General features: G+C 34.7%; 2 protein-coding genes across 2 annotated transcripts; both read right to left on the bottom strand.

Moving 5' to 3' along the window:
- Positions 1-5,384: 5,384 nt before the first annotated feature.
- LOC145557753 (uncharacterized) lies at positions 5,385-5,717 on the bottom strand. Its single transcript, XM_081618925.1, has one exon. The coding sequence runs from the start codon at positions 5,715-5,717 to the stop codon at positions 5,385-5,387; it is 333 nt and encodes a 110-aa protein (XP_081475051.1).
- Positions 5,718-14,119: 8,402 nt separating this feature from the next.
- On the bottom strand, positions 14,120-15,037 carry LOC145557754 (uncharacterized). The gene is made up of 2 exons (XM_081618926.1): positions 14,876-15,037; positions 14,120-14,764 (listed from the first exon to the last, which is right to left on the bottom strand). The coding sequence occupies exons 1-2, from the start codon at positions 15,035-15,037 to the stop codon at positions 14,120-14,122; spliced, it is 807 nt and encodes a 268-aa protein (XP_081475052.1).
- Positions 15,038-15,295: the final 258 nt, after the last annotated feature.

Here is a 15,295-nt window from a genome sequence, read left to right on the forward strand (position 1 = left end):
GGTTGGATTGGTGATTTTGGTTTTCTTTTTTTTTTAAATTTTTTTTTTATTTTTTTGGGATAACAAAACTTTATTAATAGACACTTAACGACAAGGGTACAACAAAGTTACCAATGAGACCTTAAGGTTACAGTGTAGAAGTTTCAAAAACTAGGGGCACAACGTAGAATTTCAAAAAGTAGCGGGTTATAATGTAGAATTTCCCAAAAAACAATTAATGATGATAAAATAATAAATCAATAAAAACACCCAAATAGTTCATAAAGTAAAAGTCCTTATTACAACCATAGAAAATAACTTAAGTAAATCACTAGAATAAGCAAACATAAGTCTAATACTTAAAACTGATACAAAACAATATAATTTTAATTATTCCTTCTGCGGCAGTGAAGAATTCTAAATGAGTTGTACAACCAAAATCAAAATTATTCCCTTTTAGGAAGTAAGGAAATCAGCAACATCGAATTGATTTGCATTGCCAAAATAAAAATCACCTTCACCATCTTCAAGAATAAGGTTTGCCTCAACTTTCTTTCCTTTCTTCAATGATTCTTTGTAAAGTTTAACAAGATGTTTTGGAGTTCTACAAACCCGAGACCAATGGCCTTTTCCTCCACAACAGTAACATATATTGGTCTTACTTTTCTCTTTATCATCCCTACGTCCCCACATCTGGTAGGAATGTGAATTTGTGAAATGACCTCCACGACCTCTACCATATCCACGTCCACGACCCCGACAACTCCATTGGCCATGACCGTGACCTCTACCTCGACCACTACTGCTGGAATGGTATTTGTTTTTAGGGAAATTCTACATGGTTGCCTCAAGGTTTTAGTTTTTCTACGTGGAAGACGAAGTTTTTTCCAACTCTCTTAAGTGGCCCCAAGGTTTTGAAGAATTATGCATAATGTCCTTTTTTTAGGTTTTTGGCTAACCTTTACAATTAAAATGGTTAGCCTTTGTTTTTTTTAATAAAAAAGTAATTAAATTATATTTTAAAATAATAAAAAAGGAAATTTTTGTAAAAAAATCCCAAACCCACGACCACCCTCCCACCACCACGTCCACCATCCACAACCCCAACCCCAACCCACTAGCCAAACCCCTCTGCCGCCTGTGCCGTCTGCGCCACCCCGACCACCCTCCCTTCCCCAACCACCGTAACCCGACCTTAAACAGGCCTAACCCGTAACCCAAAGTCCCAACCTCCACCCTTCGAAAACCCCAAAAATTGGCCGGAAAAGTCATGCCACCCCTCCCCCATACCTCGAAAAGGTCAACGCTAGGGTTTCATGTGTGTGAGAAGGGGCGGCCGGACTTTTTTGGATTCTTTTAGGGGTTTTCGATTGGTGGGGGTTGGGGTTACAGGATTGGTTAAGAAAGGGGAAGGGAGGGAGGTCGGGTGGTGCAGACGCCGAGGGAGGGGGTTCAGGGCGCGCCGTCGGGGAAGGGGTTAGGCGTGCCGGCGTTGGGGGCAGTGGGTACGACACTTGCCGCCTACCGTGGGTGGCTTGCTGGTGGTTTTTGTTTTCTTTTAATTTTTTTTTTACTTATGGCTAACCAAAAGCTAAAAAAGTTAGCCAAAAAATCAAAAAATGGGCACTATGCATAATTCTTCAAAACCTTGGGGCCACTTAAGAGAGTTGGAAAAAACTTCGTCTTCCACGCAGAAAAATGGAAACCTTGAGGCCACCATGTAGAATTTTCCTTTTTGTTTTTAATTTCTTTCCCGTTATGGCTTGTCACATTCGCTTCAGGGAATGGAGTAGAGCCAGTAGGATGTGATTAATGATTTTTCATTAACAGCTCGTTATTTTGCTCAGTCACAAGAAGACAAGATATTAATTCATAATATTTTTGAAAACCTTTTTCTCTATATTGTGTCTGCTATATTTTGTCTGTAGGACAATATTATTAGCATGGAAAGTGGATTATGTCTTTTCAAGCATTTCTGCATCAGTAATATTTTCTCCACATAATTTTAATTGAGAAGTTATTTTAAACATATCTGAGTTATATTCACTAAGAGATTTAAAATCTCGCAATCTCAAATTCAACCATTCCTAACGAGCTCTAGGGAGTAATGGAGTATCACTGTTTTTTGGTGGTCATACCTTTCCTTTAGATTATTCCAAAGGATTTGTGGGTCTTTCACAATTAAATATTCATTTTTAAATCCTTCATGGAGGTGATGGCGAAGGAATATCATGGCCTAAGCCTTATCTTGAGTTGTTGCCTCATTAGCCTCTTTGATTGTTTCACCAAGCCCTTTAGCATCTAAGTGTACGTATTTCAGCATCTAACACCCATGATAAATAGTTCTTTCCAGTAAAATCAAGGGCCACAAATTCAAGCTTGGCAAGATTCGACATTTTTCACTATACAAAATACTGTTCAAAATTAGATCTCATACATACATACATACATATATATATATATATATATATATATATATATATATATATATATATATATATATATATATGGGGTGGTTCCGCTGAAAACAGGCCTTATGCTGAAAACAAGGCTTATGCTGAAAACAATAAATCTCAACCATTCATTATTAGCACCAAAGATCAGACGGTTTAAAAGGCCTAAGATCTTTCCAATCTTACATATAATCAATTCAACCATTTTAAAGGTCACTACATACAAAAAATAAGGTAACTTTATCTAAATTGATGACATTTACATAGAGTCATTATATTTAAAAATAACATATCTATATCAATTTTGACGATATTTACACAAAGGTCATTATATACAATAATAAGGTAACTATATCAATTTTGACAACATTCACATAAAGGTCACTATGTACATTAATAAGGTAACTATATCGACTTTGAGTTTTTGACACCATTTACATGGTCACTATATACCAAAATAAAGGTCACTAAATATAAAAATAAGGTAACTACATCAATTTTGACAACATTTACATAAAAATTGTTTTACACAAAAGTAAGGTGCCTGAAACAAATTTTACAACATTTTCATGATGCTAAGGTCATTATATACAAAAATAAGGTAACTATATCAAATTTTGCAACATTTATATAAAAGTCACACTATATATAAATAGAAAAAAAAAACATACAGAGAATGAGAGAATACTATATGAGAACGTCATAAAAAAATTAACTATAACAACGATGACACTATATCTTAATAGGAGTATATGTTAAAAATTAATTATCAATACATGTAAACCTATGTAGGATTCGAACCTACATTATTGTGTGTACACACAATGCTCGACCAATTGAGCTAATAGGCTTTTATCACATGAAAATAAAACAACTAGTTCATTCATAGCCCCAATTTTAGTGAATGCAGATCGAATATAATACGTATAGCCAAGTGATCTGAGGTACGATAAATAATACACATAAATCAACTTATTGTATTGTTTCTCTTTTTATTCCTTGAATAGTTGAATGACATAGGAAGCTTTAATAGAGTTCTAAAGTCCATGTTGTCGACTATCCTTTACTGGATTTATAAATCATATTTGCGTGGCAAAATTCTTTAGGTTGAAGTTACAAACTCACAACATCAGGTAAATAATAAAGCCAACTTGCAAGTATTGAATCTTTCACTTTCATATGTCATGGTGCAACTAATGGAGTACCAACAAAACAGTCTACAATATCTGGTTATGGTAACATAAAAAAGGGTTACTATATGGTATTGAGCAAGGTGATAGTCATTCGAGCAAATACACAAACACCTTATGTGCAACAATTTCTCCTAGTGTCTAATATCATATATGCAGGTAAAAAAAAAACTTCAAAACAGAAAATAAATATTTATATTGCAAATTATATTGGTTGAATCGTTACAAAAATGAAATAAAAAAGAGCATAGAAAAAAAAAACTTTCATTAGAAACTAAAAAACAGAGCAAATAAATTCATTCAAGCAAAATAACAAACACCTTATGTGCAACAATTGAAAACCTTCATGGATGAAACGATTGAAACTTGTAACCAGAAAAATCAAGGAAATAATATCAAAATAGCATATTTATATATATATAAAAAGAACATAATCTAAATTTAAATTCATGAAAAACGAATAAAAATCAAACATGATACATAGATAGTGAAAAAGCAATTTCAATCACACTTACCACCATTTCTCCTCATTTTCATCCTCCTTCAAAAATTTATAATTAAATCATCAACAATCTACACCATTTCTCCAATTAATAGCAAAGACTCATAGTTCTAACACCTCTAATTTCGTAATCAACGCTATATATTTTAGAATTGTTTTTAATTCAATCGAAATCACAATCGTATCAGTTGATTTCCTCAAAGTAATTCGTAGAATATACCAAATTAAACAAAAATCATAAACGAAAAACTCACTTTTTTGTAGCCAATTCAACGACGAAATCGATGAAGATTGATCCAAATTCCTCTGTAATTTGATGATTTTTAGCAATGATATGGAGATCATAATATGGAGGAGAGAGAAAAATAGAGTAAAAATAAAGGAGAGATAATAGATTGTCATAAATTAGGAAACAAAACACTTAAATACACCAGATCTAATCAGTTAGATCAAATTTCAATGGTCCAGATCACCTGTTTTTAGTTTTCAGCTTTAGGCTTGTTTTCACATGATCCACTCCTTATATATATATATATATATATATATATATATATATATATATATATATATAAATGTATTGGAAAAATAAAATTAAGCAGTACTATTATAACCAAATGATGCATGATATAAAGGCTTGCTAATATTAAGATCATATATTAATAGGTATGATAATCATATATAGTCATGTACTTAATCAAGCAAGCAAAATATAATTAGAGACCAAAATACTTATCAATAGTATGCACGAATCAAGCAAGAAAGATGTTGCAGAACTAAAATAAGCCATGATAAAAAATTAAATTAATAGCAATCATGGTAATATATAGTAGAAAATACTAGTGTACTCACGATCGGTAATCAAATTATGAATTACAATATGGTCAGTCGGTCATAATATTATGAATATGCGAAATGATTACAAGTGCGCATATATATGGACTAAGAAAATAAAATAACAGATCACAAATATAATTTAGTAAATGGAATTGCAACATCAATACAAGGCTAATAAAATTTCAATATCCATGATAGCAATTAGCAAACAAGTAACAAACAAAGATGTTGTAACAATGGCGGAGCCAGGAATTAGAATATGGGGGGACAAATGAACAACACATGAGTCAACAAAAATGTTGAAAAAAAAATACTTGAACGGATAGATAATTTAATAGTCGAAGTTTTACAACTCAAAATCAAAACAAACAAAGGCATACAATCTAAAAAAAATGAAAAAAAAATTACATAAACTTTAAATAAAAGTTACAATTGCATTCTTCGAGTCTTCGTTTTTTGAAAGCGATCAATGATATCTTCATCGGTGACTTGTAGGAACACATCCTTCTCAATAAAAGTTACCCAACAATCATTCATAAGTTGATCACCCATGCTATTTCGCAACTTACTCTTGACATAAGTCATTGAGGAAAACACTCTTTTAACACTTGCCGTAGCAACAGAAAGAATCAACATCAACTTGATAAGCAAATGTATAAGAGGATAAGTCTTATGCCTCATAGTTTTAACAAGCATCATGGAAAGAGAGTTAAGATCATACAAATTATGAAAGCTTTCATTGTTCAGCATATTCTCCATGAATACATCAAGTTGATTTTCAAAAAGAAACAAGTTTGAGTACCTTTTCTTTGTCAAAAGATGAGAAGTTATCTTTAGGACTTAGGCAAGCCATTCATGTAAGTAACTCCATACTTCTTTCATTAAAGCGATTATCAAGCTCTTGAAGATGCAAATGTAACACCCCCAAATTACTCTCTAATATTTAACAATAATAATCCAATTTTAGGGAGTAACTTAGGAGTATTACTGCCACGTGATTACATAAGGCTTTAACAGAGTTTTGCAGCAGAAAACAATACTTATCTTTTATTTATAATAATAGTAATATTAATAGTTTTGAAACACTTCCAAAGTAACTACAACACTAATACTATGTTTACTAAATTGAACTAGGTGATCACCGCCCATCGTTCCCAATGCAACATATAGTTCACGTTGTCCGATTGTCATCACCTATCTACTTATCAAAATGATAAGTAAGGCCAAGCAAAAACAAAACAAATACGTATTAGCCAAAATGCTAAGTACATACAAATGCTAGACATGTAAATCAATTTAATTCATTAAACACGCTTTCGAAGAGATTTAACTTTAATAAATCATAATTTATCCAAACCATTCATAAATAGAAATTCATGTATAAAAGCTTGTCAAAAGAACCAAATTCTAAAATAGCCAACTTTCCAAAGATAATTCTGAATAGGGTGGATCAATCCATATTTTCATAAATCGTTTTCCCATCTAAGTGTGCACACCCCCAAGCTAGTAACTCCTTTACATAGTGATATCAAGGGGAAAGACTAGGTCATACAAAGTCCATAGTCTTCAACTTACTCCGCATAGTGGGAGTTAAAATCCAAAGATCCAATGAATAAATCATGTTAAATAAACTTTCCAATATCCCATATTTGGGATAATTTAAACAATAAAACTTTCTTTTTAAACATCTTTAATATTAGTACAAGTTGGTAATCAACCATATAAAATATTTCAACATTTGAGATCAAACACTTAAAACATGTTTCACTGAAATATATTTTGCAATCATTTAAATATGGTTCGAAATCACTTAACATGTAAACCATGTTGCATATAAAAGTCACTTTATAAAAGATCTAGCCACGTGTACGTACCTTGACCTTTGCAAAACAAACACGGGGTTCCTAGTTACGAACCGGAAATTCCTCCTACAACAAACCAATAATCTTAATCAAATACTTTTAAACTCATAGACCCAAGGACTTAGGCTATTTACTTTACTAGTTGTGCATGAACAACTTATTATTATAACCCTTTTATAAAATTAACACTTGTATTTATGAAATAATTCTTAATAATAATAATAATAATAATAATAATAATAATAATAATAATAATAATTAAAAAAAATTAAAAAAAATAAAATAATAATAATAATAATAATAATAATAATAATAATAATAATAATAATAATAATAATAATAATAATAATAATAATAATAATAATAATAATAATAATTAGGTAGTAGTAATACTTTGTAAGTAGTAGTATATGTGAGTAGTAGTAGACTAGTAGTCTAGCATGTAGTAGTTTAGTAGGTAGTGAAATAAGGAGTAGTAGTATTACTACTAGTAGTAGTAGTAGTAGTAGTAGAAGAAGAAGAAGAAGTAGTATTACTAACTAGTATTAGTAGAGTAATAGAATGAGAAATATATGGCTTACGATGAGCAACAGTACACAAGGAAGGAGGGGGTCGTCGACGGTAGGCGGCGGCAATTGCGGTAGCGTTGTGGTGGTTGGGCAGCGGTAAGGTGAAACTCCAGCCAACTCACGATCAAGAAAAAAAATAAAAGAAAGAAGCAAAATGAAAGAAAGAAAATGAAGAGGAAAGAAGGAGGAGATAGTTTGGAGGAAGAAGATAGATTCATGGCTATTTATAGCAATGACTTTGGTACCATTTCAACCTTCACCATTAATGGAGGAAGCAAGTGGGCAAGTGGGTGGGTTTTCCCCTCTTTGCCGACATGCTCAAATTATTTTATTTTATTTTATTTTTTTGTGATATATGTACACACACACACATACACACACACACACACACTAGTGTACTACACATATGAATTGAACTTGTATATAAAAAGCGATTTTGGTACTTTGTCTTCTAAATCGGGTACAAGTTATTAACGGTTGAAAATCTGATTTTTGGATACGACAAATTTTGACTTGACTCGTATAATTAAAATCATTATAAAATATAGGTATAAAATTATCATACAAATATTTTGTATGATAAAATATTTCAGATATCCATATTTAATAGTTATTAAATGACTTAAAAATACGGGGTATTACAGCAAATCAATCACTTCCAAAAAAATTCCAACCCGAAAATGATGTAGATTTGTATGTAGCTTCTTCAATAAAACGCCTTGATCTTCCTTGAGGAACATAAGGAGCATCCATATTAGGAACATCTATGCCATGTTTAGTGCAAAATAAAACAACCTTGTTTAAGAGAGTCTCCCACCCTTGCTCCCTCATTTTTTGTAACACTTTTTTTTTACGCAAAAGGGAAAGATATCATTAATCACTTAGAGAAGTTCCTGATGAGTAAATCATCAGACCAAAAGATAGACTCTTAGAGCACATGAAATGCTGCTCAAAGAGGATAAAGTACATAAAAAGTTATAATAGAAAGGAAAAGGATAAAACATAAAATAGTTGATATTGATAAACATCAGCAACTTGTAGTCTTCAAAAGCAGTTGCTGGGATAAGCAGAAGCTTAGGCTGCCATTTCAAGTATTTCTACTGCATAAGAGTCGAAAACATCAGGGGGAGGATAAGAGAAAGGGACAAGCTCCACAACCTTCATTTTGGTTCTCCCCATCAAAGTCAATCTGTCAGCAACTGTATTGATTGTCCTGCTGCCATGAAAGATTTGGACAGTCCAATTTCTTTCCAGGAGAGAGGCAACATCTCTAAGGATGTTACCCAAGTCACTATCTTCAAAAGCCTTAGGCTCCTTTAGCATTTTAGTAAGAGCGTCTGCAACAGTTTCAAGCTCAATGAACTTGAAATTCTTGCTTCAAGCAGTCAGCAACCCCTCTCTAATTACCATAAGCTCAGCAGCAGCAGGTGAAAGAGCATTAAACTTCATGGCATATCCTGTAACCCATATAACTTTTTCATATCTAATAATACCACCTCCCCCAGCATTGTCCGTACTAATCCAAGAACCATCAGTGTTCAACTTGTGGTACCCCTTTTGGGGACGGGCCCATATCCTTGCAGCCTGAGTGGAGGATGATGTCCTGTCAACGTTCCCCTTAGATAACACCAAGCAGTAATGGTAATCAACCAGGAACTTATTAAATGTTGACTGAATAAATAACATCTTTAGATCAAAGACTGCCATGTTTCTAGAGTTCCAGATGTGCCATATTGCCACAGAAAATATAACTCTCCATGGGGAAACATTAGTGAGGTTAAAATGCAACCAATCAGTGAAAGTGGAATTATAAAACATTAGTAAATCGATTTTTAAATGGATAAATTTTTCAAAAAACAGAGACCAAAAAGCACAAGAATTGGGGCAGTCTCTAAAAAGGTGGATAGAATCCTCGAAGGGGTAATCACATCTCATACATTTAGGATCAAAAAAGGAAATTTTTTTCTTTAGAACAGTTCCAACATGAAGGATATCTCTAACAATGTTCCAGAGGAGCATTTTATACTTATAAGGGACTTTGATTTTCCATAAATTTTTCCAAGAAAAGGAGGAGAGAAAGGAGGTATTAAGATTATTGGAGGTGAGGGTAGATTTATAAGCTGATTTAATGGTGAAAGAACCGGATTTATCTAAAGTCCATTTTAATCTATCACTAACCTTGGCAATTTTTGGGAGGAGGTGGGCAAGAATTTGAATACAAAGGGAGTTAGGAATAATATGCAAGATATCATGTAAATACCACTCATTATTCCTAATAATATTGGAAACTCTCCAGTGACCTTTAGAATTAGGAATAGAAATATTAGGAATTAGATAAATGAGATTGTCTCCTATCCAATGGTGATACTAAAGAGAAGTTTCCTCACCATCTCTAATGTTAATGATAATTCCTTTTTTTAGGATGTCTCTCCCGGCTAAAATATCTTTCCAAATAATGGAGTCAGTAGGTTTTGGGCAATAGTCAATGAAATTAGAGTATTTTAAGTATTTCTTTTTCATAATTTGAAGCCAAAGTTTATGATCTTGTGTGAGAATTTTCCATCCTAGTTTAGACATAAATGAGAGGTTCCATCTACCTAAATCTCTAATACCAAGACCCCCTTTAGCTATAGGATCACAAACCACCTTCCAGTTAGTGCGAGGGATGAATCTAGATCTATTAACTCTATTCCAGAGAAATTTTTTGCATTTTTTTTGAAGATCAGATAAAATAGAATTAGGAATGACATTGGTTTGCATAGCATAAACTGGATAAGAGTTTAAGACCGACTTAATAAGAGTACATCTTCCGGCCATATTTAAAAGTTTAGCTTGCCAACCTTTAATACGGGAACAAGTTTTATCGAGAAGAGGAAAGTAGTCTAACTGGTTTAAACATTTGTGAGAAATGATGATACCTAAATATTTTCCAAAATTAGTGGTATTAGTGATGTTACAAAGATCACAAACAGACTTTCTGACATTAAAGTTCATCTTCCTAGGGAAAATAGCAGAATATTTTTGAATATTAATAGAAAGACCTGAAATACTTTTAAAGTTATCAAGGACTTCCATAATAACCTTAATATTGTCCCTTTCCAAAAAGGAAGACATCATCGGCATAGAATAAGTGGGAAATATTGACATCTTTAGCAATTTTCATAATTTTCCAAGCACCAGTACTAACTTTGTTTTGAATCATACAAGAGAGACGATCAAGGCAAAGGACAAAAATGTATGATGAAAGGGGACATCTTTGTCTAATGCCTCTAGAAGGAGTAAAAGAGTCAGTGATCTCTCCATTCCAAAGAAGAGAAATGTTAGGAGAACAGATGCAACTTAGAATGAGATTAACAATGTTAATGGGCAGATTAATCATTAAAAAAGTGTCTTTAATAAAGTCCCATTCTAAACTATCAAAGGCTTTTGAAAGGTTAATTTTAAGGGCCATAAGATTAGCAGTCTTAGAAACCTTGTTAAAATGGTGGGCTACTTAGCTTCTTTTATAATGATGATATTCTCTTCTATAGTTCTATTAGGAATAAAACTAGATTGAAAGGGGCTGGCAATATCATTCATGAGAGGTTTAAGTTTATCATAAATGCATTTGGTGATTAATTTATAAATAGAATTACATAAACCAATAGGTCTAAAGTCTTTCATAGAAACATGACTATCACATTTACGAATAAGGGCAATATAAGAATTGTTGATGGAATAGGGGATTTAGTGAAACAATCTGAAATGAAATTTGAAATGGAAGAATCAAGAGCAGACCAATGCTTTTGTAGAAAAAATAGGTTGAAGGCCATCAGGATCCGGGGATTTAATTGGGTCCATTTGAAAAAGAAGGCTTTTGATTTCATTAGAACAAGGAGGAAGGGCAAAATTAGGATCATAACAGATGGGTATGGATTTAGGATATTGATAAGAAAGCAGTTTGGAAAGGTCCACAGGAACACTTTTGAAGACATTTAAAAAATAAGCCTTAGCCATGCATTACAAATCATTTAAATCAGTGATCCAATTCCCATCATGGTCTTGCAAAGTTAACACTTTTCCCCTGTTTCTTTTAATATTGGCTATCATGTGGAAATACTTGGTATTACAATCACCATTCTTCCTCCAATCCAGGCCTGATTTTTGAGCATAGATGATTCTTTCCATTTTACATATGTGATTTAATTCAAAAAGTAAATTTTTTTCTAAAGAAACAAGGAAAGCAGAATACCTTTTAGAAGGGCAATTTGTATCCCATCAATCCTAGCAACTAATCGTTTTTTTATTGGTAATATTCCCAAAAATATTGTGGTTCCAATATTTAATATTATTACTAAATTCACTCCTTCCTTTAAGGAAATCAAAATCATGCATATTCCAGTTTTGAACAAAAAAATCTTTAAATTGGGGGTGTTCTAACCAAGCGGCCTTGCATCTAAAAGGATAAGGGCCTCCATTATAATTATCACAAACTAAAATTAAAATAGGACAATGATCGGAATAAGTGCGAGCTAAGTGAGATACCTGAGTATTGGGATAGGTGTTGAGCCAATTCGGGTTTCCCATAGCCCTGTCCAATCTTTCTTGAATGATATTTAGAGCCTCTCTCGCATTGTGCCAAGTGAATGGGCTGCCAGAGAAGCCCAAATCCATTAAACAAGCCGCGTCAGCCAATTTATTAAGATCAGAACATTGAGTCTACCAAAATCTTAAGCCACCAGATTTCTCAATAGGACTGGTGACTTCATTTAAATCACCTAGAAAGAGCCACGGTGTGTCGTCAGGGGTAAGAGAGGAACACAAATCATTCCACAACCTATGACGTTCAGCAGGAGAGGATGGTGCATGCACTGCAGTAAGGAGAACTTCCTTGCTTTGAGGAGTAAATTTGAATAAAGCATGAAAGTAGTTCCTCGTGTGGCCTTCAATGTAATCGACCAATTCAATATTGTTCTTATACATAAGCCAAATGCCACCTCTAAGACCATTTGGCTTGATGAATTCAAGATTATCAAAACCCAAAAGCTTTGAAATATGAGAAGCCCTTGTTCCATCGCTTTTGGTTTCTAAGAAAATGATAATACTCGGCTTATGGGCAGAAATTACCTCCCAAGCATGGGGGATGAATTCATTCCTTGAAGCACCTCGGACATTCCACATGACAATTTTCATATCAAGATCGGGATATGGGGGTGCAGCTTTCCATTGCAAAATAAAGGATCGAATTTATCCCAATCCTTCCAAGCTTCCGCTCGATCTATCATCACTATGTCGTGCATTTTGAGCGGGATGACCATTGAGTCCAGTTCCCTGATTGTGTTCACTGTTTCCCAGAGTTCACATCTATTTGGAGGCTTACCACTCCCTCTCTGATCCTGAAGATTTTCATATGGTGTACGGGGTTTTCAGATCTTGTTCGTTGTTTACCGAATAGAGATTGATGATTTTAGGGTTGCTTGGAGGAGGGACTAGGCTGTGGGGTGGGTAATTGGGCCAAGCCACTTGTTGTTGGTACCAAGGGCGAAGCGGCTGGGATGACGGGGGTGGTGTTGGAGGGGATGGAGAAGGAAGCGGGTTCTGGGCTAATTGACTGGTCATGAGGGAGGTTAATTGGAGCAAGGTGTTGTACATCATCTCAATTTTGGCCGGAGTGGGAGGAGAATCTATCGACGACCATAGCAGAGGCGTCGGAGATTGAAGGGGGGGTCGTGTTTGTCGGAAAAGAAGGTTCAGTCGACGACTATAGCATCGGAGAGGGTAATTGAGGGGGGGTTTGAATCAAATCCTTTATTTGAGCTGGGGACATGGATAGGGTGAATGATAGATTGATCGGAGGAGTTAGAGGGCGGGGGTAGGGATTGAAAGGCATTCTCATTGATAAGGGGGATGCCGGAGTTATCGGTTCTCCCTAAAAAATTCGAGGGCGGGAGAGAGATAGAGGGTTCGAGGATTGGGGTTGCTGCTGCGGTGGTGATAGCGATCCCCTCTGGGGAACTCTCACCGTCCGTCGGGGAGGATGTACAGGCGGTAATTTGGCTTTGTTTTTCTCCATTGGAATTGTTTTCTTTGTTTGTTTTTTCAGTGTTGTTGTTTTTTGAAGTGAAATTGATCTCAGAAATGGAGTTTAAATTAGGGGAATTGGAAGGTTTTGCATGGTTTGCCATTGTTGGTGCCGAGTGTGCAATTTCCAAATGGCAAGAAAGGTCTTTGGGAGGGAGAAGAAGAGAAGGGGAGGAGGAAGCGTGTGGGTGAGGAAGAATAGAAGAGTGATTTAGGGGATTTTCTTTGCTTATTTCCAGATGAAGCTCATCATTGTCATGAATTAAATTATTAATTAAAATCTGATTGGTAGGGGAGGAGGAAGGGTCCAATGAAGCAAAATAGTTTGAAGAAGAAGCAAAATCAGTAGAGGAAATATTTTGGGTGGATTTCTTTGGTGGATTGGGCTTTGTGGAGATATTAGGAGATGGGTTTAACTTGGGTCTTTGGTTTGCATTGGGTAAGATAGGACTGTGAATATGTTTTTTTCATTTGTAATTTGGAAGGGGTTTCCTTTTTTTTATTATTAGACACAATTGTCCACGGTCCATACTCAAAAGAGGTATGGGAGGCATTGACCCTTGAATTAAGGATAGTGGAGGAAGATGCTTCATCAACTTTGGGATTATTTTTGTTGGAAACTGGAGGATTAGTTGAACTAACCTTATCTTTGTCAAAATTTGCAATAATTTCAACATCTTTTTTGTTTTTGGCTGCATTTGTCCTTGGAGTGACCAATTTTTCCACATAGGAAACATAAACATTGTATATTCTCGTACTCAATACATTGCCAACTATTCCCAACCCATACATTTGTGATAAGGGGGGAGGTAAGATCAATGTCGATACAAACCCTTGCATATCTGGCCCAAATTAAGTGATCAGTGGCATAATCAACTCTAAGGGGATTTCCTGCAAGCTTAGCAATATCGAACAAAGCTTCTTTTTCATAATATTCAACTGGCAATTCAGGGAAGCGTATCCACACCGTCATTCTATCAAAAGGATTCATTGAAGGACGGAAATTTGGCTTCCATTTTGTGATCATAAAATAGTGATCTAAGATGAACCAAGGGACACCAAGAAGAGCCCTCTCATAATCATCTTGGATCGAGAAGCGGGAAAGATAGACATCTTTTCCAAGATCAATTACTTCCAATGATCCTTTTGGTCTCCACATAACTCTTACTCGTTGGGTAATGAACGAAGGACGGACTGAGATGCCTAAGCATTTTCCCATTAGAGTTAGCTTCCAAGGTTGCCTGAGTTTTTGCAGAGTGTCTTTGTCAAAAGTGACTGCCTTAGAAGGATCAGGAGGTGAGAAAACCTCATCCTCCTATTCAGTGGAAGTGATGACAATCTTCCGAGCCTCAAAAAACCATTGAGAAGAAGCTTGAACGGCTTCTCTAAATGATTGCTTAATGGGAGAGGAAAGAGGTGAAGAAACTGTATTTGGAATAACAGTTTCAATAGCTTTCATGACAATATCTTTATCAAGAGGGTTAGCACAATCCTGATTTTCATTAACCATAGAGTCCGTCATAAGAATTTCCACTAAGTTATCATTAGTGACAATATTACGCAAATTTTCACTTCCAGGAGAATCCATAGAAAAGAGGCTAAGGAAAAGAAAAGAGAGCAAAAAACAGAAAGACAAAAGAAAGGGAGGAAAGAACAGGACAGAACTAGCGAGAGAACCCGAAGACTGAACAGTACACCTGTAAAAGAGAAAACAATTTGAGAGAGAAAGCAAACTAGTCCTCAAACAAGGATTCCCAAGGCCTTCTTGCCTAAGCAAGAAGAAAAGCCCTTGATGACCCTCGAGAGAGAAAAAGAAAGCTAGAGAGAGAAGTCATTTTGATTACCC

Source organism: Chenopodium album, chromosome 9 (assembly GCF_948465745.1).
Source record: "Chenopodium album chromosome 9, dcCheAlbu1.1, whole genome shotgun sequence".
Classification (NCBI taxonomy): Eukaryota; Viridiplantae; Streptophyta; class Magnoliopsida; order Caryophyllales; family Amaranthaceae; genus Chenopodium; species Chenopodium album.